General features: G+C 42.6%; 1 protein-coding gene across 1 annotated transcript in view; it reads left to right on the forward strand.

The window, feature by feature from the left end:
- Positions 1-25,270, forward strand: part of DROSHA (drosha ribonuclease III) — a 351,648-nt gene that overhangs the window by 96,234 nt on the left and 230,144 nt on the right. The window contains exons 13-17 of the mRNA XM_040432119.1: positions 4,220-4,389; positions 5,815-5,939; positions 14,252-14,351; positions 15,578-15,685; positions 21,754-21,861. Coding sequence (XP_040288053.1) covers positions 4,220-4,389; positions 5,815-5,939; positions 14,252-14,351; positions 15,578-15,685; positions 21,754-21,861 — 611 coding nt within the window. The remainder of the gene's footprint in view (positions 1-4,219; positions 4,390-5,814; positions 5,940-14,251; positions 14,352-15,577; positions 15,686-21,753; positions 21,862-25,270) is intronic.

Raw genomic sequence — 25,270 nt, forward strand, 5'->3', positions numbered from 1 at the left:
ATATATATAGTGTCTGAGAGATACAGTTGTGCTGATTGATTTGCAGTTTTTTGGATCCTATGCTAAAGTGAGCTGCATTTGAAAGGTTGGTGGAATGGACCTCGCTGTGAAATGTTCCAGTGCATTGTGTAAAGCGAAGTCGTGTTACCTGTCATGAAAACAGCATGTCAGATTCACACAAAAGAGCGCTCTAAAATGCCATTTCAAATCTCGTGGTACACAGGCTCTTTGTAACTTTTGCCTTAGTTGTACACATGAATGCGTTTTCCTATACAGCCCCGCTTTCATGTTGTTTTTTTTATTATTGAAGCTGAAAATGTATTGATGAAATGTGCCTTTTTATAGTTTTATACAAAAAGTTTTGCTGCTATTCCTAATTTTTAATTTTTATTGGCTATGTTGGATATCTGTCTGTCCGATCAACAATCTGTGAGTTGTCTATCGTCTGTCTTATCTATGTACAGTCTGTCTCTTATTGAACTGTAGATTTCAAGGGACATGTCCGCTCCTCTATTGTTCCTCCTGTAACTGTATGAATAAATTCTGAAGTGTTACAATCCCGCCTGTTAATGGGAGCATGTCTTCAGCCCAAAGCTTTTATGACCTATCCGCTGTTAGATTGTTTGGGGTCTGACCGCATGGAACCTCACTAATCACCATATTTAGCTACCCCTTTAACCCCTGTATGGAGATATGCCTAGAACCTGACTGTAGCAGTCAGCTGGAGCAGTAGGCACACATTGGGATCTAACCCTGGGACTGCGCACAGTGAGTAGCACTAATATAGGTACAGATGCAGCAGAGTTAAGTCAGTCATAACACGTTAACTACTGTAGATATGATAACTCACCAAGTGTGTGTTAACTCTTTAACTCTGCTACTTTTGTATGTCCTGATATCAGATGCCAGATAGCTAAGCTCTCTACTCTTCTGTCGCTGCAGCTCCCATAGAAATTAACGGAGCGACCACCACCTGTTCCACCCAGTCTCTGTCCACTTCAGAGGGCCCCACAGGGTATGGGGCCCTGTTCTTGTGATCAGTGTGGGTCCCAGCTAGGGTTGTGCCAGTTATCAAACTTTCGATATCCAGTTGATACTTTTGTACCCGGATCGCTACAATACCGGAATTTGCTATTTTCCGATACAGCCTAGTATCTCTTAGAGAACATGGCAAGCGCTGGCCTGGACGCACACCATGTGCTTCTCAGCAGCACAGTGGAGAAGGAGGGCATCCTTCCCCACTGTGACTCGGCCGCGACTGTCACCAATGAGAAGAGGGAAGGTGCTGTGCCACCGATGAAAATAACGAACATTATTATAAAATTGAGGAGGGTGGCCCGTTAACACTGCACCACCTATGCATATAATTAACCCTTAAATACAAACGTAGGCCGCGGGTGCCGACTGTAACACACATCCGGAACCTGTCACCGTAATTTTGGGTATAGAGCTGAGGACATGGGTTGCTGATGGCCGCTAGCACATCCGCAATACCCAGTCCCCATAGCTCTGTGTGCTTTTTATTGTTTAAAAAAAAAAAAAAAGATTTGATACATATGAAATTAACCTGAGATGAGTCCTGTCCCTGACTCATCTCACAAACAGGACTCATCTCAGGTTAATTTGCATATGTATCAAGTCGTTACACAATTTACACAATAAAAGCACACAGAGCTATGGGGACTGGGTATTGCGGATGTGCTAGCGGCCATCTAGCAGCCCATGTCCTCAGCTCTACAGGGAGTGCAGAATTATTAGGCAAGTTGTATTTTTGAGGATTAATTTTATTATTGAACAACAACCATGTTCTCAATGAACCCAAAAAACTCATTAATATCAAAGCTGAATATTTTTGGAAGTAGTTTTTAGTTTGTTTTTAGTTTTAGCTATTTTAGGGGGATATCTGTGTGTGCAGGTGACTATTACTGTACATAATTATTAGGCAACTTAACAAAAAACAAATATATACCCATTTCAATTATTTATTTTTACCAGTGAAACCAATAGAACATCTCAACATTCACAAATATACATTTCTGACATTCAAAAACAAAACAAAAACAAATCAGTGACCAATGTAGCCACCTTTCTTTGCAAGGACACTCAAAAGCCTGCCATCCATGGATTCTGTCAGTGTTTTGATCTGTTCACCATCAACATTGCGTGCAGCAGCAACCACAGCCTCCCAGACACTGTTCAGAGAGGTGTACTGTTTTCCCTCCTTGTAAATCTCACATTTGATGATGGACCACAGGTTCTCAATGGGGTTCAGATCAGGTGAACAAGGAGGCCATGTCATTAGATTTTCTTCTTTTACTGTATACCCTTTCTTGCCAGCCACGCTGTGGAGTACTTGGACGCGTGTGATGGAGCATTGTCCTGCATGAAAATCATGTTTTTCTTGAAGGATGCAGACTTCTTCCTGTACCACTGCTTGAAGAAGGTGTCTTCCAGAAACTGGCAGTAGGACTGGGAGTTGAGCTTGACTCCATCCTCAACCCGAAAAGGCCCCACAAGCTCATCTTTGATGATACCAGCCCAAACCAGTACTCCACCTCCACCTTGCTGGCGTCTGAGTCGGACTGGAGCTCTCTGCCCTTTACCAATCCAGCCACGGGCCCATCCATCTGGCCCATCAAGACTCACTCTCATTTCATCAGTCCATAAAACCTTAGAAAAATCAGTCTTGAGATATTTCTTGGCCCAGTCTTGACGTTTCAGCTTGTGTGTCTTGTTCAGTGGTGGTCGTCTTTCAGCCTTTCTTACCTTGGCCATGTCTCTGAGTATTGCACACCTTGTGCTTTTGGGCACTCCAGTGATGTTGCAGCTCTGAAATATGGCCAAACTGGTGGCAAGTGGCATCTTGGCAGCTGCACGCTTGACTTTTCTCAGTTCATGGGCAGTTATTTTGCGCCTTGGTTTTTCCACACGCTTCTTGCGACCCTGTTGACTATTTTGAATGAAACGCTTGATTGTTCGATGATCACGCTTCAGAAGCTTTGCAATTTTAAGAGTGCTGCATCCCTCTGCAAGATATCTCACTATTTTTGACTTTTCTGAGCCTGTCAAGTCCTTCTTTTGACCCATTTTGCCAAAGGAAAGGAAGTTGCCTAATAATTATGCACACCTAATATAGGGTGTTGATGTCATTAGACCACACCCCTTCTCATTAGAGAGATGCACATCACCTAATATGCTTACCTGGTAGTAGGCTTTCGAGCCTATACAGCTTGGAGTAAGACAACATGCATAAAGAGGATGATGTGGTCAAAATACTCATTTGCCTAATAATTCTGCACACAGTGTATACACAAAATCCTGGTGACAGGTTCCCTTTAATGACGGAGAATGGTGATCCCACCAAACCCCTTCAATTAACCCCTCAGGTGCAGCCCCTTTATGAGCATTATGGTTCCTTATTGTCTCTCCAATGATTATTTTATGCTTTGTTATGTAAGTGGGCGGCACATTTTCTGCCATTGCTCATCTTTTTTACGGGAAAATATGGAAAACGATAAAACATTGTATATTTGAAATATAGTTGTGAATAGCAGTATTCACTAGCATTGGTTTTGCATTTAGTGTTTTACAGTAATGAAAATAAAAAAACACGTGAATTTCGCCTCAGTCAGTAAAAGTTGACCTTCTATGGGACGGCTCCCTCCTATGCAATTGATTAGTAAGGAGCCGTCCTATATAAGTGAATGGGACGGCTTGTAATTACACCTGCTCACCGCTGCGATGGCGAGCAGGTAAACAAAGAATGGAAGGCTACGCTCGCATGGAGCGCTGTCTTCTCTTCAACCAGCTGATCGTGGGGGTGCCAGGCGTCAGACCCCTGCCAATCTGATATTGATTACCTGTCCTGAGGATAGGTCATCAATATTTAAATCCAGAGCTGATAAACAGACTGACTAAATGTAAGTCTGACCATACACACCTCTGGCAGCGGTTTTATCTACAAAAAGTAGATAAAATATCTGCCTTCGAATGTTGCCCATACACCTTAGATGGTTGGCCATTCCTTCCAGAATTGGCCGGTTTGGTCTACATTCATTTAATGAGTGTTGCCAGCTTAACTTTTATAAAAAAATATTTATTGGCCTATAGTAGTTTGGGGTGAAACTTGCAGGGTTTGACAATGTTCTAACAATGTCAGGTAAGCTTTGGAGAATTGATCTTTGGTGTAGTGGGTAATGCTAAGAATTGTACTTTGCAGATGGGGGTAAAGAAGTTCTCTCCATGCACCAAGTCCTGCAGTACTTACTAAGGAGTAACAAGGCTTTAGTGCCGGAAGAAGAGATTGCAAACATGCTCCAGTGGGAGGAACTTGAATGGCAGAAGTATGCAGAAGAATGTAAAGGAATGATTGTCACCAACCCGGAAATGGTAATTTTTCATACATAAATGGCTATCTTGTTCATCGTCTCCGTAGAGTGCTACTCTTGGTTACCATAGAGAGTCTTCTAGGAAAATGACAAGAGTTTACAAGGGGTATGGCCTAAACTAGGGCTTCACCAGTGGACCAAGGTGATTTTTGGGCCTCACCAGACAGACCGAAGCAATCCCACAATTTACCTTTTGTTTGTACTCCACGCCTGGGATTCTGCTTCTTCGGAGTCTTTGTTTCCTGAGCTCAATATCACATTAAGTACAAAGGAGTCAATTAGAGATGGCTAAACCAGAGACTATGTAGCCATAGAAAAGACTGTGCAGTTTATAATGACTTCTATGAGAATGCTTTCTCTAGCTGTGCTTCACCCACAAGTAGGGTGCACCTCCGTTTGGGAAGCACTGGTCTAAGCCAACACACAGCAAAGGTACCCTGGTACGTCTTTCTAAAAGGGGTTGTCTCACTTCACCAAATAGCATTTATTATGCAGAGAAAGTTAATACAAGCCACTTACTAATGTATTATTGTCCATATTGCCTCCTTTGCTGGATTCATTTTTCCATCACATTATACACGGCTAATTTCCATGGTTACGACCACCCTGCAGTTGAGCAACGGTGGCCGTGCTTGCACACTATAGGAAAAATCACTAGCCTATGTGCACTACCATGGTCCCGGCCACCAGAGAGGCCGGCGCTTTTTTCAATAGTGTCCAAGCATGACCACCGCTGATGGATTGTAGGGGGGTCGTAACCATGGAGACGAGCAGTATATAATGTGATGGAAAAATGAATCCAGCCAGCAAAGGAGGCAATATGGACAATCACAATACATTAGTAAGTGGCTCATATTAACTTTCTCTACATGATAAAGGCCAATTGCAGAAGTAAGAATACCCCTTTAATATTTTTAAGCCAAGTAATCACTACTCCAAGGAAATGCACAGCATGAGGACAGTATGAGTGGCCCCTAGGGTCCAGATACGAGCGGTTGAGGACATGATGCTGTATATAGTGTGTAATGTATCACATGCACTTCGTTTTGCTCTTTGCTAACAGACTGTCTTGCTCTATGCTCTTATTTTACATCAGTTTGACGGTTTTAGATCAATGTGATGTTTATCTATGCAGTTCATTAATATTTTCTCCGAAAACGATCACTCTAAAAAGCTCCATAGTTTGGCCCTTGCTTCTGTCCCCTGGGACAACATTGACGTTTTCTACACCTTCATTGTATTCCAGCTGACATTGAAAAAAGAGCTGTGAAATCTCTAGAACGACTTCCTAGGGCTCTTTTACTCCAGCTAAAGAGCAGTTTTGACAGACCTTCAACCCCTGCAGTTCTGTATGAATGATATGCTAACACAAGGATAATTATTCTCCTGCTACAGTTAACCACTTCATTATTATTTTAATTTGCAGAAACCAAGCTCAGTTCGAATTGATCAGCTTGACCGGGAGCAATTTAATCCAGAAGTAATTACGTTCCCTATTATTGTCCATTTCGGTATAAGACCTGCCCAGCTCAGCTATGCCGGAGACCCACAGTAAGTTCTTGCTGGTCATATGTGTGGCCATTATTGGCTTTTATTATCGAAACCACGGATCAGCAACCTTCGGCACGCCAGCTGCTGTGAAACTACAACTCCCAGCATGCACCCTTACTTGGCTGTTTTTGTAACTCCCACAGAAGTGAAAGGAGGATTCTGGGAGTTGTAGTTTCAGAACAGTTGGAGTGCCGGAGGTTGCTGATCCCTGATCTAGACATTGAACAGATGAGTAAATGTGTGCAATGATTATCTTGAATATGAATAGATAATCTAATGAGTATGAAATCAAAATAATAACCAATCAGTGGTCAGCTTTCATTTCTTAAAGGGGTTTTCTCAACACTAACGTTTATCAACTGTCCACATGATAGTTGATAAATGTATGATTGCTAGTAGTGTTGAGCGAACTTGTGTTTTAAGTTCGGTGTCTAAAGTTCGGGTTATCGAAGAATCGCGTTATGGATTCTAAATTCCGTTATGGTCCGTGGTAGCGTAATCCAGCACTCTATTCTTCGATAACCCGAACTTTAGACGCCGAACTTAAAACACAAGTTCGCTCAACACTAATTGCTAATGGTTAGACCACTGGGACTCCCTTCAGCCATGACAAGAGGGGTGCCCTGTGGAAATGCAGCGGTGGTGTGCATGTGTGACCACTGCTTCGTTAAAGGGGTTGTGCAACGCCAGTATATTGATGACCTATCCTCAGAATAGGTCATCAATATCAGATTAGTCGGGGTGACCCCTGCTAATCAGCTGTTTGAAGAGATCTCTTCACTGTTTGACTGCATGCCATGTAGATTGTAGCGGTGGTGCGGTGTAACTACAACTGCTACTTGCATTACAGTGCACCACAACTACAGTTTAGCACGTAGTTAAACAGTCAAGAAGGATGTGACGCGTCAGACCCCCACTGATATATTGATGACCAAAACCCTTTGAAGGTCATCTATCACCCTGACTTTGGACCATTATCTATAGTAATACATGGAGTCCAGATCATTATTTTTTATTCTCCTACTGCCCCCTTTCCCCCATGGTCAGCTCTCCGAGCTGCGTTAGAATACATTGCATGCACACAGGAGTCCTCTCCATTATGTTGGTACACAACAGCAGTCCAGACTGGGTATTTCACTGCAGCTTTGAAACCGGGGGCAGTAGGAAAATAAAATATATTCGGATTTATCTGCAGTACTAGGCATTGTATTACTGTAGACAACAGCCCAAAATCAGGTTGACAGATTCTCTTTAAATCTGTCATGGGCAACAAAGTCCGCTTTTACACTAGCCAAATAAATTGGGCCTTTTATTTTCAAAAAAACAAACTGGAGCATAATGTTGGAAAGGACAGAACTCTTGTGATAGGAAGTTTTGCATGTACTCCGCTGCCGTGGAAACCAAGATTGGATACAAGAAGTAAACGGATTTCCTCACTTAATATTACTAGAATTATATCCTAGAAAATATTGATTTGCTTCTCACCCAGAAGACTGAGGAGTACACACCTACAAGCTGATCAATGTGGATTATCCCTTTTGATTTATATATGTACAGTACATCTTTGGGGGGTTATACTTTTGAGTAGCTCCCAGAAGAACTAGTCTGGCGTCCGTATTAAGTGAGATTCTCTCCATCTTGCGTTTTATTGAGTTTTAGTGTTAGGTTGCTTTTAACAACAGAAGTATAACTCGCAGAGGAGTAATATTATGGAGAATATGACCTACAACACATCACCGTATGGCAGCTATACCACCTAACATCTGTAAACATCTGACTTTTCAATTCTAAGGGAAAGTCGGTGCTGGAAATAGAGATAGATAGGAAGGTGCAAGCATTTCTGCTGTTTGCGTTACGGTATATAGAAGATTCTTATTGTATGTGACCTCATATGCCGTAAATGGCTAATACTTGTAGGCGCCACCTTTGTGCTGTTTTTTTTTAGTAAACTTTGGGCCTTCGGTAAAATAGTGGTCTATTTAATTTATGGCACGTTCTATCACATACGGTAAACGCACACTGCAGATGAGATGTGAAAAGATCCTTACATAGGGTTGCATAATAAACCCAGTCGCCCTTCAGCCCCCACTAGCAGTGATTCATGCATAGAGATGTATACCGCTGGCATTGAACCCAGTGGCAGTAGAGGTTAATTATTTAAAGGAGTTGTCCCACAAAAAATATTCTACATTTTTCAAACCAGCACTTGTATCTGGATGTTGCTTTTGTAATTGCCCGTGATTAAAGAGGGCATATTTCTAGGATATGCCCCCATCGTCTGATAGGTGGGACCCGCACCTTCACCGAGAATGGAGCCGGGAAGGTGGTGGTTAGAGGACCTCAGGTTTCTCCCCATAGTACTGAATGGGAGCACACCATGTTTGCGCAGCCACCGCTTCCATTCATTTCTATGGGGCTCGCTCGGCTATTTTCGGGAGCCCCATAGAAATGAATGAAGGGCGGCTCCACAGCTTTCGGGTCTCTGTTCTCAGTGTAGGTCCTAGCGATATTCCCCCATTGTCTGAGATGGGAAGCCCCCTTTAAACATTTAGAATAGCCAGTGAGTTAGACAATAACATTTACCTCCATTGAGCCACCTGCTGTTTTCCTGATTTTTCTATCCACCTCAATAACATTACTGAGGAGGTCGCACATGCTGGAAGCTGTGACAGGCTTCATGCACACAACCGTAGTTTTGATCCGCATTTTTTGCAGATCACGCGCGGATCCCTTCATTTCAATGGGCCCGCAAAAGATACAAACAGCAGACCGTGTGCTGTCCGCATTCGTATGTCCGTTCCCCGACCCCGTGAAAAATATAGAACATGTCCTATTCTTCGTTTTGTGGACAAGAATAGGCCTTTGTTACATACTACAGGACCTGCAGAAGGGAAAATGTGGGATGTACGTTTTTTGCAGATCCGTGATTTGTGGACCTTTTTAAAATGGACATGGTCGTGTGCATGAGGCTTTACAGGCAGGAAGCGCACACCTCTGAGAGGACATGGCCCCTGAGCTGCCAGCTTGGAATAAATCCAGCAGAGGAATTAGTGCAATGAATGGGGAGATCTCTTGTTCCATATGAGGTACCGGGCTGGTTCTAGCTTTGTTAGAGAGACATTGTTATGTACTATATGATGTCTGGGTTTCATTTTTTACATAAGTAATTGGCTATCCCATCCTCTTTAATTCGGCTATTCATCAACCGTACTAAACCCTCCATTCATGTGAAGCCTAGTCACAAATCACAAGGGAACAACTATGGTTTTGGAGCTTTCAAGGGGTTATCCAATATCATAAACAGCCCCCGCCCCCTGCGCCGCTCCTGGTCCCCGCACCGCCGTTTCTGCTTCTCCCTGTACACGGATGAAAACCTCCGGTGTCGTGGGGGAGCAGCCAATGGCAGGCGGGGACGAGACTCCCTAGCATCGCGGGGTAAGTATATTCCTTGTGAGGGGCCCGGCACATGGGGGGCTGTTTATGAAATTGGATAACCCCTTTCAGTCTGATTAAAACCGGTGATAAAAGAAAATGAAATCCAAAAACTCCATCCCTGTATGACTGCTTGCACTACTTCCCAGCAGTGACTACTAGTCATTAGTATAAGCATGAGAAGGGCCAGATCTATATTAAGAGAAGTGGGTCATTTCCTAAATGTAATTGAATATATTTTAAGCATGGTACTGCAAATTATAGAAAATGCAATCATTCTATAGAATCTCCTCAAATTGTGGCGTCCAGGCTCATGTCCTTGTTCCCTCGGCCTTTGCTTGTCAGCCCCCCGACCCCTTCTTATTACTGTATAGCGAGGCCTTTTTATTCTGCAGCTCGTGATCTGAAACGCTAAGAAAACACTGCAATTTATACTGATTACATACATTGAACTCCTGTTTACATATATTTGTCACTGTCTTGGCTTCAATAAAGTGTTTAATGAAGATTCATGTTCTTGTGCTAATTGTTTATTGAAAACTTTGAGAGACAAGAGCCTAATTATCCATGGCTAGTTAACAGCGGGGGATTGTGCTGTAAGATAGAAAAGCCAGGTTAGGATGGTATGATATATAAACACGAATATTCAGCAAAATCAAGACAAATGGCATCACCGGCTAGGCGTACACCCGTGGCAGGAGGAATGCCAGGCAGAGAATATATATATATATATGCGTGCTTAGAAGTGGTGATTGCTCATGTCTGTTGCTTTTAACTACATTGGTGTTTCTCATACCGATAAGGATTGACTCTGGCTTGTATAACACTGTCAGCTCCCTACCCTGGTGAGTACATGTCTGTTCTTCCCCAGGTTTACATATACTGCAGCATGGCACAAATATTTACTTGGATACTGGAAGATCTCCCCCTGACCATTATGTCATTTGTGAGAAGTCCTATTCTGGCAGTGTAATAGGCCTGTGCCTAAAACGCTGAGATACACAGTAAAGTGCTCCAAGTATGATCTACTAACTAACCTTTTATTTAAGTTTAAAGTTGGTATAATTTTTTGGTGTAATATACGTGATTTCTTTTTTTTTTTTCTTTTACTTACAAAATTGGCATCAGGTTTGCATGCCTTTTAGTGCGTTGTACTGGTGTACGGATTCCACTGTGGGGCCGCATGGAGCGCTGTACTGGCAGCAGCACACATCGCTGTCCCTGCCTGTGCTAGCTAGATGACATGGCATCGCTAACTGCTTCCCCGCAGTGGAATCCTTAGGGTCCATTAACACATCCGCAAAATGGGTCCGCAATCGTTTTCAATGGGGCCACACTTCAGTTCTGCGGCCCCGCCAAAAAATAGAACATGTCCTATTCTTGTCTGCAGCCACGGACAAGAAAAGGCATTTCTATCATAGTGCAGTCCGCAAAATGCGGAACTCACATGACCGGTCTCCATGTTTTGCAGATGACCACAAAACAGTTGCAAGATGTGTGAATGGACCCTTACACTTCCAGATTCCAGAGCCTTTTAGGCACCTATTGGGTCACTAAAACAGTCAAACAAATATATTATATTACAAAATTCAAGTATGAACTGTTTAGAATAGTTAAATACTTACATAAAAGGATAGTTGCCCTTTAATAAAGTCATACATTACCTTACCTCCGACGCTTCCAGTTGTGTTTCTTCCTCTGCTTTCCTAGTCTCTCTCTGCATGCACAGTTTATGATTGCTCAGCCAGTGGTTGAAAGAGTGAGAATTTCCTCTGTGTCACGAGCGGCCCGACCCGGAAGCTGATAGTTTGTTTATACTATTGATTTATAGAAAAAATGAAGCAATAGTCACTCTTTAAATTCTCTTCCCATTTCCATACACAAACCATGCACCACTATAAGTAGTTATCAACTGGTCCTAAGCAAACTGACTTAGGCTACTGTCACATCTGCATTTTTGCTGGATTCGGCAGGGGATCAGCAAAAACGCATCCGGTCAATATTACAACCCTCTGCATCCGTATCGGGTTGTATTATCTCCACAATGAACAAGATGGATCCGGCACTAAAACCATTGTAAGTCAATGGGCGCCAGTTCCTTTTTTTTGTTGTGTCCGAATAAACGGATCAGTCTTGATCAATATCCCATGCTGCACACAAAAACGCTGTTTGCAGTGGTTTTGTGTCCAGCATGAGAACGCAACGAACCAGAACGGAATGCATTCTGGTGCATTCCGTTCCAGTGTGTTCAGTTTGTCCCCATTGACAATGCATGAGGACAAAACTAAAGCGTTTTTGAGATCCTCTGCCTGATCTCAGAAATAGAAAGGAAACCGCAGCTGTGAAAGTAGCCTTATGCAAGTGTTGGTGATGGCACAGAACACAGAGATTTTTGCTTACATTCTATTATTAACAATGGGTCAGGATTCACCACCCAAGAAAAACTGAAAAGTACCATTATAAAACCTATAAAAGAGACAGTGTTGAATCTGTGCTGTGGCCTGTTCATTCTTAGGATCTGTGGGGATCCTAGATATTTTCCATAACTTTATAGGATGGCATACTTTTTTAACTATGGATCTGTAAATAACATACACATACCTGAGATTGCCTAAACCGTAACAATCTATACAGTAAGGCCCCTTTCACACGGGTGAGTATTCCGCCCGGGTGCAATGCCTGAACGCATTGCACCCGCACTGAATCCTGACCCATTCATTTTATTGGGGCTGTGTACATGAGCGATATTTTTCACACATCACTTGTGCATCGCGTGAAAATCGCAGCATGTTCTATATTCTGCCTTTTTCACGCAACGCAGGCCCCATAGAAATGAATGGGGCTGCGTGAAAATCGCATCCGCAAGCAAGTGCGGATGCGGTGCGATTTTCACCTTGGTTGCTAAGGAGACTAGGGATGAGCGACCCGAGATCCCATTTACTTTATTATTTTCCATTATAACATGGTTATATAATGGAAAATAATAGCATTCTTTAATTCAGAATGCAAAGTCCAATGTCGATAATAAAAACATTGCTCACCTCATCCACTCGATCGCGCAGCCGGGATCAGGGCCGGTGCAAGGATTTTTGCCAACACAAGCGAAGCTACATTTTGGCGCCCCCACCCTCGCAGCTCACCTGACCCTGGTCCCGTCTGCAGCAGCTGGCTTCTCCTCTGCGTGGCCCTGGTATCTTCTCTCTGCTTCAGACAATCGCTGGTTTGAGGACCGTATTTTTTGCCCTCTAAGACACACCTAAGTTTTAGAGAAGGATAATACGAAAAAAATATTTTCTATTACACCTCAGGTCAGACCAGCAATCAGACCCTCAATGTTAATCAGACCTCAGATCAGCCCCCCATATCAGCCATCATGAAGCCATGACAGCCATTAGCCCCCATGTCAGTCATCAGCCCCCATCCATCAGCCCCCCATGTAAGCCATCATGCCCCCATGTAAGCCATCAGCCCCCCATGTCACATTTCTCCCCCTCCATGTCAAATCACCCCCTTATGTCACATCAGCCCTCCATGTCAAATTTCTCCCCCTCCATGTCACATTTTTCCGCCCTCCCCCAGGGTGCGCCCTAAGGCAACCGCTTGGTCTGCCTTTATGGTAGCACCGGCCCTGGCCGGGATCCTATTCTTCAAGCACCTGCAAAAGGACCTTTGCTGACATCATCGCACTCACCATGTTAGTAAAACAGTAAGGGTTCATTCGCACGTCCTTATGTGTTTTGTGGATCTGCAAGACACTGACACCGGCAATGTGCGTTCCGAATTTTGCGGACCGCTCATTGCCGGCACTCTCATAGAAAATGCCTTTTCTTGTCCTCAATTGTGGACAAGAATAGGACATGTTCTATTTTTTTTTTGCGCAACGGAAGTGGGGATCCGCAAATGCGGACAGCACATTTCGGCCACATTGAAAATGAATGGGTCCGCACCTGTTCCGCAAAATTGCGGAACGGATGCAGGCCCATTTTGCGGACGTGTGAATGGACCCTAAGGGTATGGCCACACGTGGCATACATACAGCTCATTACTGGCATTGGCATTGCATGTGGAAAATTGCCACCGTCCCACCCACACACTGCGGTAAACACCCGCTGTATAAAATGCAGGTTTTCAATCCGCAAGATGTAAGTTTGTCTAATTTTACCAGTTGCTTTCCACCACTCCAGTACAACGCTTAAGAGCTATGGAACACCCGCTGCAGATTCAGGCAGATTTCAGCAAGAAGCTGGTAAGGTAGTAGCATTGGCCAGTAAGACCATGATAACTCCTGAAACTACTGAACAGAAAACTTCCTTGGTTGGCAAGTGAGGGATATTATCAGGTAAATTTATGGTTTGGAGGGATGCGCTCTTCAGCTGTCTCTTTCCAAATGAATTTTGGTCCATTAGCGTTTATAGAGCAAACCCTGCAGAGTGATTTCAGCAGCAGGACACTGGTTATTTATCTCCATTTTTACGTTCTACTAAAAGGCGCTCAATCCACATAATGTTTGCTGAAACTTTAGAAAAGAGCAGAAAGAAAAATGGCTCGCCACTGGAGGAAGTGAGACTACGACAGGGTGTCATTTACTTTTGATGGGAATGATAAAGTTCCAGGTGTACGGAACACATTCTACTTAGATTCAAATGGCCAGCGCTTTTAGAAATGTAGAATGAGTGACTGCAGCTTTTCTGTGAAACGTTTCATTTTACTACTAAGTGGGGACAAGCTGGGGTCATCAGCAGGAAAACAGTGATGCAAGAAAATAGCTTCTCCATTGTCACTGGAGTATGTGCTTTATGACTCATAGAAAATGCTCAACTCCTGGCGAGTGCACATTTTAGAAAGTTCTCTCCACTGACCATCTCTTCACCTCTCCGCAGGTACCAGAAGCTATGGAAAAGCTACGTGAAACTGCGCCATCTACTGGCTAATAGCCCCAAAGTCAAACAAGCTGATAAGCAGAAATTGGTCCAGAGGGAGGTAAGCTTTCTTTTTACCCACGGAGCACAATTAATGAGGCCGGTTTAGTCTCCGTTCAGCATGATATCCAGTGCTGTCATTTAAAACCCTAAGGAATACTCTGCAACTTACTCGGTACATGTTTCTGGGCTGGTGGAAAGACATTTAAAAGAAACCTGTTTTGCCTTTCAAATGACTCTTTATTTTCCTGGTTCTGCACAAACCTCTCTCCACTGCCAGAAGTTTCTATTCTTGATCAGAATGGCTTGCTGGTATAATGCTAAAAAATAAAAATAATTTTTTTTTTGTCATGTACCTAGAATAATTATCATCCCCCTCCTAAGATCTATAATATGCTGACTACGCTCTGCTGCTCGTTTCCCTTGTTCATATATCTTCCCACAAAACCATTAGACATTTGAATCCTCCAAAAAATTTTCAATATGTAATCGCTGGCGCGTGCGATTTTGTGAATTGCTGCGGTGGCCATTGATCCATGTATTACCATTTGCTTTACATGTTGGCGCACGCAAGGTCATTGCATCCTGACAGATCACTTGTCTTGTACGCTGTGATACTAAGCAGATACACTGCATTAGAAATGCATTGGTGGTATGCCCTCTGACGGTCCCTACATTAAAGGCAATGGATCTCATGGTATTTGAGGGGGTTCGGTGTATGGATATACTGGGCCAGTTATCAGAGTATAATACAATTCATTTTTAACATGTAGCATTTTTCTAGTTCAGCCTTTCAGACTATCATGGTGTACTGTCACCCTGGTTTATGCCCACTGCACAGAGCTTGCTTTGCCAGCAGAACTGTCGGGCACCCAGTAATTAATTTGTCTATCATTATGCAAAGTGTACATGCTGTCAGTAGTTTAGTAACGGTGTTGTGCTCATGGATGTTCCTATTCCCTGTTCTTATGTTCTCTGTAATAACCAAATCATCCTCATCACTCGGGTCAGGCTGTTTGCAGTGTTAGCGTTCTGCTCTGCTTAATCCATATTTGCGCGACACTTGCATATTACTTGCTGTCCTACTTTGCTGAAGTTTGCCTCGTCACAGCACAGAGTGGACATCCTTAGATATCTTAAGATTTTTATACTGCATTGATATCTATGGCGTCCTCCTAGTATTGCGTATTTGAAGCAGGTTTGATATGATTTCTTGCACCACATGGCTGCTGTTATTGTTTTTCCCAGAGATTTCACAACCTACCAATTTTCCTTTCATCTCACTAGGAGGCTCTTCAGAAGATCAGACAGAAGAACACAATGAGGCGTGAAGTGACAGTAGAACTGAGTAGCCAGGGTTTTTGGAAATCTGGCATTCGCTCGGATGTCTGCCAGGTAATTAATATTAATAAGTCAAGTCATCGAAGCCTTCTTGGCTGGTCTTCAGATTGTGTGGCTTACAGCTTGATACTCCCATCTTGTTCATTACCACCGAGCAGCAGTGTTTAAGAATCAGTGGTGAAGGCCACATGGAGCTTCAGTTAAGAAAGACCAATTTCACACCTTTGTAGCTGCACAGTATTTTTCTAACTCACACCAATCAGCATTAATGGAAGCAGCTAATTATTCAGCTTTTACTCTCCATGTAAAGGCGATTTCACACTGGTTTTATCAAACAACACTAGATTGCACTGAAAGCAATCAATTGGGAATGGAAATGTGAGGCGTTAAGAGAAACCTGAGCTTAGACCTGCACATGAATGTCTTTCCTTGATGTGTTTTTTTTTTTACACTTGACCTATGAAAATTATTTTAGGATGCAATGACCTTTAGAAGGGTTTCAAAGTCTGATGTCCAAACATTGGACTTGGTACTTTATGGGACCTGTGACCCTTCATCAGCCAGAAGAGCAGCAGAAAATGTCAGATTTGCCAAAGCACAACTTAGAAGGTAGAACAGTAGAAAGAATAAGAAATGCACCTAAAACATGGGGTCGATTTATCATACCCCGGAGGCGTACGCCAGGCCTTGGTAACCAGGTGCACTGAAAGATGCTTCGCCTAATTTATGATGAGTGCACCTCATCAAAAATTAGGCGCAGCCTCCGCAAGTCCATGTGCCTATACTGATATCTATACCAGCCCCTGCCTGAAGTAGAATTCAGTGTTCTACGCCAGAAAACTGGCGAAGAGGATAATGAAATTGGTGGAGCACTAGCCCCGCCCTCGCCATTCAGAAAAGTGGCAAGGCTGGCGGAGAAACGATACTTGCGCAAATTTTTTTTGTGCAAGTGCCGTTCAGAAAGTCGCAAACGTGCAGTTTGCAACTTTTTCAGGCCACAAAAGTGGCATATTTTAATGATAAATTTGTCCCAGTTCCGAATCGGGAGTCACACACTGGTCCTTAATCCTCAGAGGTAAAAGAGATCATTTGTGGGATGTGTAGCGGAGCTAATATTATCACAGTTGATTCCCCCTTAAAGGGACACTAAACCTAGAAATAAGCAGGAGATAATGTTGTACACCCTGTCGGCCTGCAGCATTTCCATGTGGTGCGGAAATAAACAAATCTGTAGAAACTCTGCAGAGAACACTGGGCTCATTCTCATGCTGATCTGCTCCATCTATGACTGACGGCTGAATGAGGGGGTGAGGCCTAAAAGAGGGGGCAGGACCGAAGACAGTGAGGAGGAGGAAGGGGGACATGGCTGAGCTCAGTTTTAATTGTAATACGAGTCAAAATAGGACCAGAAGAATACAGGAGATGAAGGGAAGAAATGCTGGGATATTTTTTGTGTGCTTTTTCTGTGTTTAGTGTTGCTTCAAATGGGATTCCCTATAACAGTGGGATGGACTATTCATGTGCAACTAACAGAACAATAAAGCCACACTGCTTGCTCTTCACTGTAGGTACTGACACAGTGCTGTCCATGTGTTTGTGTGTGGTTCTCCAGCTCCGCCTCATTCTAGTCAATGTACGGATTAGTGAAGCGACCATGTTACGAATAGTCTGACTCCTGCATAAAGTGTATATCTTTGGAGTGTAGGCAAGGCCTTCAGAATACCATTAAATTGCTTTATTGTTAAAATTGACATATTTGCTTGTGTATAGGGAATGCATGCAATGTAGGGGAGCAGGAGGCTTAAAGGGGTAATGTTTATATGTATAGTAATGTACAGGACCTCAATATATTTTAATTAGAAATGGTCACTTTAGAATATAAGGCTACTTTCACACTTGCGGCAGTGTGATCCAGCGGGCAGTTCCGTCGTCGGAACTGCCCGCCGGATCTGCCAATTTTGATGTGACTGAAAGCATTTGTGAGACGGATCCGGATGCGGATCCGTCTCACAAATGCTTTGCAAGAACGGATCCGTCTCACAAATGCTTTGCAAGAACGGATCCGTCTCTCCGCTTGTCATGCTGACAGACGGATCCGTCTTGTATTTATTTTTCACATTTTTACCGGTCTGCGCATGTGCAGGCCAGAAGGACGGATCCGGCATTCCGGTATTCTGAATGCTGGATCCGGCACTAATACATTCCCATGGAGAAAAATGCCAGGCAAGTCTTCAGTTTTTTTCGCCGGAGATAAAACCATAGCATGCTACTGTTTTATCTTTTGCCTGATCAGTCAAACCGACTGAACTGAAGACATCCTGATGCATCCTGAACGGATTACTCTCCATTCAGAATGCATGGGGGATATGCCTGATCAGTTATTTTCCGATTATAGAGCCCCTAGGATGGAACTCTATGCCGGAAAAGAAAAACGCTAGTGTGAAAGTACCCTAAAACTTTTTTTTTTCTTCTTTTTTTTCCCTCTTTCTTAGTCTCCATTTAGCAAAAACGTGTAGGTGATTGACAGTTGACGTTTTGAGGAAACACTTGTATTGAAGTCATCATTTAAAGGGGTTATCCAACATGCAAAAAAAAGTAAAAGCAGCCCCAAATATTATGATATTCTTAAAAAAAAAAAAATGTACTTACCTATCCAATCCCCTGCCGATCCAGTGCAGATGCTTCCTCTTGACTCCAGTATTTGTTTGCAAGCTGCTGGAACATTACCAGTGCAGCCAGTCGGTGCCCCATCTGTGGTCATGTGTTGGAGTTGGAGATGTGTTAGTATTTATTTGTAATAACTTTTAGGTATCATCTTACTAAATAAATGATGTATATATAGATATAATTTTATTATTAGTACGTCCACTTGATAAGATGATTAATACTATGCTCTCAGTTGTGGTAGGTTTGAGGTCTGGCCTTGTATACTGAAATGACTAAAGAGAGACATCAGTGAAGGAGTTGAACTGAGGCACCATAAACCCAGTCAGCCTGTTAAATCCCTATTTTACTTGGCAGCAAATAGATTGAGTGTCTATAATGTGGAAGCATTCAGACTTGTAATATCCATTTTGAAGTTCTTGATTTCATAACTTGGAATAAACCTACGGTTTTACAAATGAATGTCCAAAAGCCTCTTTGCTCTTCAAGAAATATCACTATGGATTCTATTAGCAACAGGGGAGATCTTAATAGGGAGTTATCACATATCTTCTACATGAACGACTCTAAAAGGGGAAATATAACATTTGCGTGTGTGATTGGGATCTCCGGCTAGAAGATTAGTGGCATTTTTGTTGACAGAAAATGTTGAAGAATCATTGGCTGGAATGAGTAAAAAGATATAAGATATTCAGATTAGCTTTCAATAGTGCTCCATGGATTTGGGAATTAATGGTCCTTCTATGTAACAGGACATTAAAGAGGATATATTGAATCGCTACTGACTTTCTTCCTTAATGGTATGCTTATTATTTCAGTTAATACAGGCTTTTCAATATCCTACAGTGTAGGGGGAGACTTCTCCTGCATATGTATGTGGTCATGGGTTTAGATATTGTGTGGTAATGCATTCCCCATGTAATAACAATTCTGGATCATCTATTCTTATGGCTCTATGTTGTGCTGTTCCTTTATTATTTCTACTAGAAGTTATGGATTAATATAGCTAGCAGTCTGCAGTAAGGGTACAGAGGGGTGGTAACCAGATTGGGGGGGGGGGGGGGGGGGGGTGTACGGTGCACCTGCACAGACTCGCTCTATCCAGTCACTGTTGCTATTGTCAGACTGTGCAGGTACACCCCCCCAACTGGTTACTGCCCCCTGTACCCTTACTGCAGACTGCTAGCTATTCATCCATAACTTCTAGTAGAAATAATAAAGAAGCGGCACAACATAGAGCCATAAGAATAGACGCTCCAGAATTGTTATTACATGGGGAATGTGAGAAGCTATTAACACAGGCATTTCAGGAGTGGTGAAAGGTCCACTTTAAACACTGTTTTATGACAGGACAGAAAAGGCCAGCAATCTGCATTTTTATGTCTTATAAAAACAGCAACTAGACAAGTAGTTTTATTATTTAGTGATAAAAAAGAATCCATATAATATGTAATTCCTCCTTTGTCCTGGTCAGACCACCATTGCTTCATGTTACTTGTGCTAACCAGTGACCCCATGCCAGTCATTATCATTAAGGGTCCTTATGCACGGGAAGGTAAAAGAATAAAATGAGCATTGATTGATGGTAAAAGCTAGTCTTTAACAATTGCAAGACATGCATTTATATAGTAACTATGGTTCTTTTCCTACCAGTATTCTCTTGTCTTATCTCCTCTCATGCAGTTTCTATCATAAGTGACTAATAAATGCCAGTTTACATGAGGGGATGTGCTGCCAACAAACGAGAAGTTTTAGATCATCATATGCGTTTAAAGGAGTTTTCCGATAGTTTTCAACTGGGTGACCTATCCTCATGATAGACCATCAGTTTGTAATCGGTGGGGGTCCAACTCCTGGCACTCCTGCTATTTGAAGAGACCATCGTGCGCCGCAGCCTCCTCGCAACTTCCATTAGATAGTGGTTGTGTTTGACTGGCTAACCGATGAGCGTGACGCCACTGGCCTAAGAAGAGGCCACAGCGCTCATCTGGGGGGCCACGGCCTCTTCAAACATTTGGTCGCTAGTGGTGCCATGACTCGGACTCCCACTGATCACAAACTGAGGATAATACAGTCAAGAAATTTGCGTCACTACCTCTTAAGGATGCAAAGTGTCAGAGGCCTTCTCTGCTCCACATACCCAGCTCAAACCTTTACCAGACCAGGACCCAAATGTTGCTCGCTTGAAAGAATCTGGATTTTCTTGATCTGTGTTGAGAAAGAAATGTAACGTTATTACACGGATTATTCTTTGTCACATGGATTAATAAATGTGTTTTACTTTGTATCTTTAAGAGTACTGACGGTAAAGCCCTGTAGAATATGTTGGCTCTATATAAATAAAGACTAGTATTTCCACATATTTCTTCACTCTGTACTATTCAGGGCTGAAGAGTCCATCTGCGAGCACCTTCATTCTTTAAAGGAGTCCAGTACCATTACTAGAATATCCTGAGGATAGGTTATCAGTATAAAACACTTGGACAACCCGTTTATTGACAACCAAGCGAATTGTGGTTGACCATTCGCTCATTGGGACTTTTTACACTGGACTAGGATCCTTCGAGCAGTTATCACCCTGTATAACAGGCCCTTTAACCTGAGATGGCACCCACACCTCTTGACTGTTTAGCGCCGATAAAATAGCTGTTTTTACTTGAGCACTGTAAGGACATTGCAATATGCTGACCAGAAAAACAATGTTTTATTCAGCTGCTTGAAATTCAATAGGAAATGCTGATGTGCCGAAGTGTGCTTCTTCATCAGATGAATTTCTCAGATGTGCCTGAGTAACAGTCCTAAAAAGGCGGATAATTTCACTTCAATCATTCTTTTCAGGTTTGATTAACGTCAAGCCTAATAGTGTAGCGGTCCATCTTTACTTCCATTTTCAAAGCAGATATGCGGCCGGACCGATATATTTATGTGTATATTAATCTGCTAGTCTGTCACTAGACTCCCTTGGTATTTTTTGGCCAGGACGTTAAACTTCTGGCTGCCAGGGCTCTCCAGACATAATATGTGATATAATAACATGTCATCCATCTAGGTTTTGCAGAAATTTTAATCGTGCTTCTCTCTGGGGTCTTGGAGTTGTTTCGGAGTTAATATAGATCACCGCATGCTTGGCTTCAGCATGGTATATAGTTAGGCTCTGCATCATTATGCATTGTCTACTTAGCTGCATCTTCTCATTGTATTTTATACAATGTACAAGTGAGGGCAAGCATCGATTTTATTTTAAAAATCCAGTTTTTTTTTAAGTGGAACTAAAACTTGCAAACTCATCCGTATCTTGTTATTCATCAAGTTTCAGAGGCTTATTCTCTCCAGAAGTAATCCGAGATGTTCTCTGCATAATATCAGTCACCGGCTATAATAATTGTTATGCCATTGTTATACTGGTGTTTTTTTTTTTTTGTCTCCAATGGTTTTAATATGTTCTATTTCCCTTTCAGCATGCAATGATGCTGCCAGTGCTGACCCATCACATTCGCTATCATAAGTGCCTTATGCATTTAGACAGACTAATTGGATATGTGTTTAAGGAGCGCTGTTTGCTGCAGGTGAGTAAATCCAATATCTCATATTCTTGCTCATTTATACAAGTCATGTTTTCTATGTGGAGATGACAAATTGGTTTAGTTAGCGTAGCATATTGCTTACTTAACTATGTCACGGAATAGTCTTTGCATCGTTTTTCTGTTTGATTTTATATGCAAGAAAGAAAGTTGATGTATGTGATTATATGTAGTCAGTATATAGTAACTATTCATTAGTCTAGAAATCCCTCTAATAGACTGCATGGGGGCAGAGGAGCAAGGGAGATGATCGGGAAAGGAGATGACATATGCCATACAGTGCATATTATACGGTACACTGGACACTGCACAGTAATATACAAGCTTACCATTACTTTGCTTATTAGTTTTAACATTAAGTGAGTGGAAATTCACTTATCTGGCATTACTCCCAGCTCATGCTGGATTTATTTTTTTAAATGATAGCCTATCACTTGGATATCTTATCTCTTTCTGTGGGGTTCCAAATTCCAGTACCCCCCCACCGGTGCTGAGTTTTTCAGTTTTTTCCTGTAGAGTGGCACCATCAGCAGTGCGGAGAGCTGCAGCTCGGACCCATTCACATTATTGAGATTTTGGGGAACTCTGTTTACTGTACTTGTATGTATATAAGATTTTTTGTTCATTGTATTCGAGAAGGTATTTCCTCTGTATATTGTCATCCAACTCCTACATATACAAGCAGAGAGAGAAACAAAGTGAGAGAACAACATAAAGCCCTGATACATGTAAAATATCTGTCCATCTGTCTGTCCGTACATCCGTCTGTCAGTACGTCCATCCATCTGTAGTATAATTCTAGAATAGAATGTCACTAGACTAGCTCAGGCCAGTTTCACACAAGCATGTTTGGTCTGGAAAATACGAGCCCCATTTTCTGGATGGCCTATGGCTGTCTAGTACATCAAATGATGCTGTAAGTAGAGGGCAGTAGCCTTCCAGTCAGACTGGAACTCACAGCATCATATATCACATTGATGCAGTTAGTTTCAGTCAGATGAGTCAGTCAGTCCAGGAAATGCCGCAATTACACAGACCATATTTTCCGGTCCAAAACGCTCATGTGAAAGGGAACATAATTCAAATAGTCTTTAATTGAAAGGTGTTGAAATTTGCTAAACAATGTCAAAAATAGAAATATACCCTGGTTTATGCTGCTTTCAATATATAACATAGGCATGAATTTGTAGTTATACATGCTTATTTGAGGTCCTCGGGAAAACTGTTGCCCTTACCATCTTATTAAAGGGGTTATGCCATGATTGTTGTAAAAAATTAAACTCTGACATCATATAATCCATGACAATACCTTTCTAACAAAGCTAGAACCAGCTCTGTGCGTCACATGGATCCAGAGATCTCCACAGTCATTGCTTTGCTAGATTTATATTAAGCTGACCGCTCAGGGGAGTGTCTTTTCTGCTGTAGCTCAGGGGGCGTGTCCATGCTCTGCCTATCACAGCTTAGGAGACAGTTGAAGGGTGAAACTGAGCATGTGCGGCCTTCTGAGTGAGCCAGACAAAGAAATAAGAGAAAAAACTAACGGCAGGTGCCGCTGTATAGATACAATTTATTGAACAACCCAGTAACTATAATAAATTTTTAATTACATGTAATTCTGAAAGTATTCAGATTCAGGTGCTGGTTTGAAAACTGTAGAATATTTTTTTTTGTGGGACAATCCCTTTAAACGAAGTAAAAACACAAAGGAAGATGTTAAGATTTTGTTTTTATTTTTTTCTTCTCTACACCAATTGGCCAGGCATTAATAAAGAGAGTAAGCAGAAGGAATTTGGTGTATCGTATTTCCCACACCATAAAATGCCCCTTGGTTTTAGAGGAGTAAAATAAGACCTCAGGTCAGACCCCCATTTCTCATCAGACATACAATGAGATATAAAGTAAATAAAGGAACTTATCTCTCCTGCTCCGGTGTCCTCACTCCAGATCCAGGGTGCTTCCTGCACTCACTGCTCCCAGGCCTGATGTTGCACAGCACGCATACAGCACAATAAATGCTTTGAAAAAGCTTTCAACGTAGAACAGAAAGGTAAATGATTTGGTGACTGGTATAATATGTCCTGCAGAGATCTTCAGGCGAGTCATAGATTTAATATAACTCATGTACACAGTCGAGTCGTATTATTACGACCACAAGCTAATATCCACAGTAACTGCTGTGTGCAGCACATAAAGCACCTAGATGAACTGGGAGGTTGTCATAGGTATTTGGAGACATACTAACTGCAGTACACCCCGCAGCTGCTGGAGGGTGCATTGCATAGGATCCATGACAATCAAGATGGTCCCTTAGAGCAAGCATGATGATCGAGGTGGTCCAACAGATGCTCAGCTGTGTTTAAGTGTGGGGAAATGGGGGGCCAGGGTAGAACTTACAAGTCTTGGTCATGCTTTTCCTACCAATATCAGACATTTCTAGCCATATGACATGTCGCATTGTCTTGCTGGAAGATCCCATCCGCTCCATGGAAGACAATCAACATGTATAGGTGTCTTTGATGTGCAAGGATTCATAGCTAAATTGGCCCTCCACATGGATGAGTGTACCCACAGAATTTATTTCTTTCTTTTATGCACTTATATAGCGCCACTATATTCCGCAGCGCTTTACAGACATTACCATCACACTGTCCCCAGTGGGGCTCACAATCTAAGTATCGGTATGTCTTTGTAATGTGGGAGGAAACCAGAGTGCCCGGAGGACACCCATGCAAACACAGGGAGAACATACAAACTCCATGCAGTTGTTGTCCTTGGTCGGATTCAAACCTAGGACCCCAGCACTGCAAGGCACCAGTACTAACCACTGATCCACCGTGCTGCCCAGAATGCCACAAAAACATTCACCAGACCATAGCGCTGCCAGCACCAGCTTGTTTTCTGATGTTTGCCACCTGATGTGCCAGCGTCCATTAGTTCGATGACTCATTGGAGAAGGCAACCCTTTGCCAATCAGCAGAGATCCAATTCAGATACTGCAGCAAAAATGTAAGCCTTTTCTGCCTATACAACTTAGCAGAGATGCAGTGACCATACGTCTACTTCGGAGCCCCATACGGAGTAGGGTTTGCTGAACTGTTTTAGACACACATCTAGTAGCCCCCTGGTTCATTTTGGCATTAACGCTTCACATCAGTGGCACATGGTTTCCATGTTGCTTATTCGTATATGGTGCCGTTTGTCCACTCAGGATACACTTTCACCACAGCAGCATGTGAACAGTTCACAAACTGTGCTGAAAGCCAATAATCATCCCTTTTTGCAACTCTGATAAATTGCCCCTTTTAAACATGACTACAACGAGGGATATGTGTGCAGACAGCCTATCACACACCTTATATACCCACCGAGCAGGTCACAACATGGGACTTCC

The sequence above is a fragment of the Bufo bufo genome, chromosome 5 (genome assembly GCF_905171765.1).
Source record: "Bufo bufo chromosome 5, aBufBuf1.1, whole genome shotgun sequence".
Taxonomy (NCBI): domain Eukaryota; kingdom Metazoa; phylum Chordata; class Amphibia; order Anura; family Bufonidae; genus Bufo; species Bufo bufo.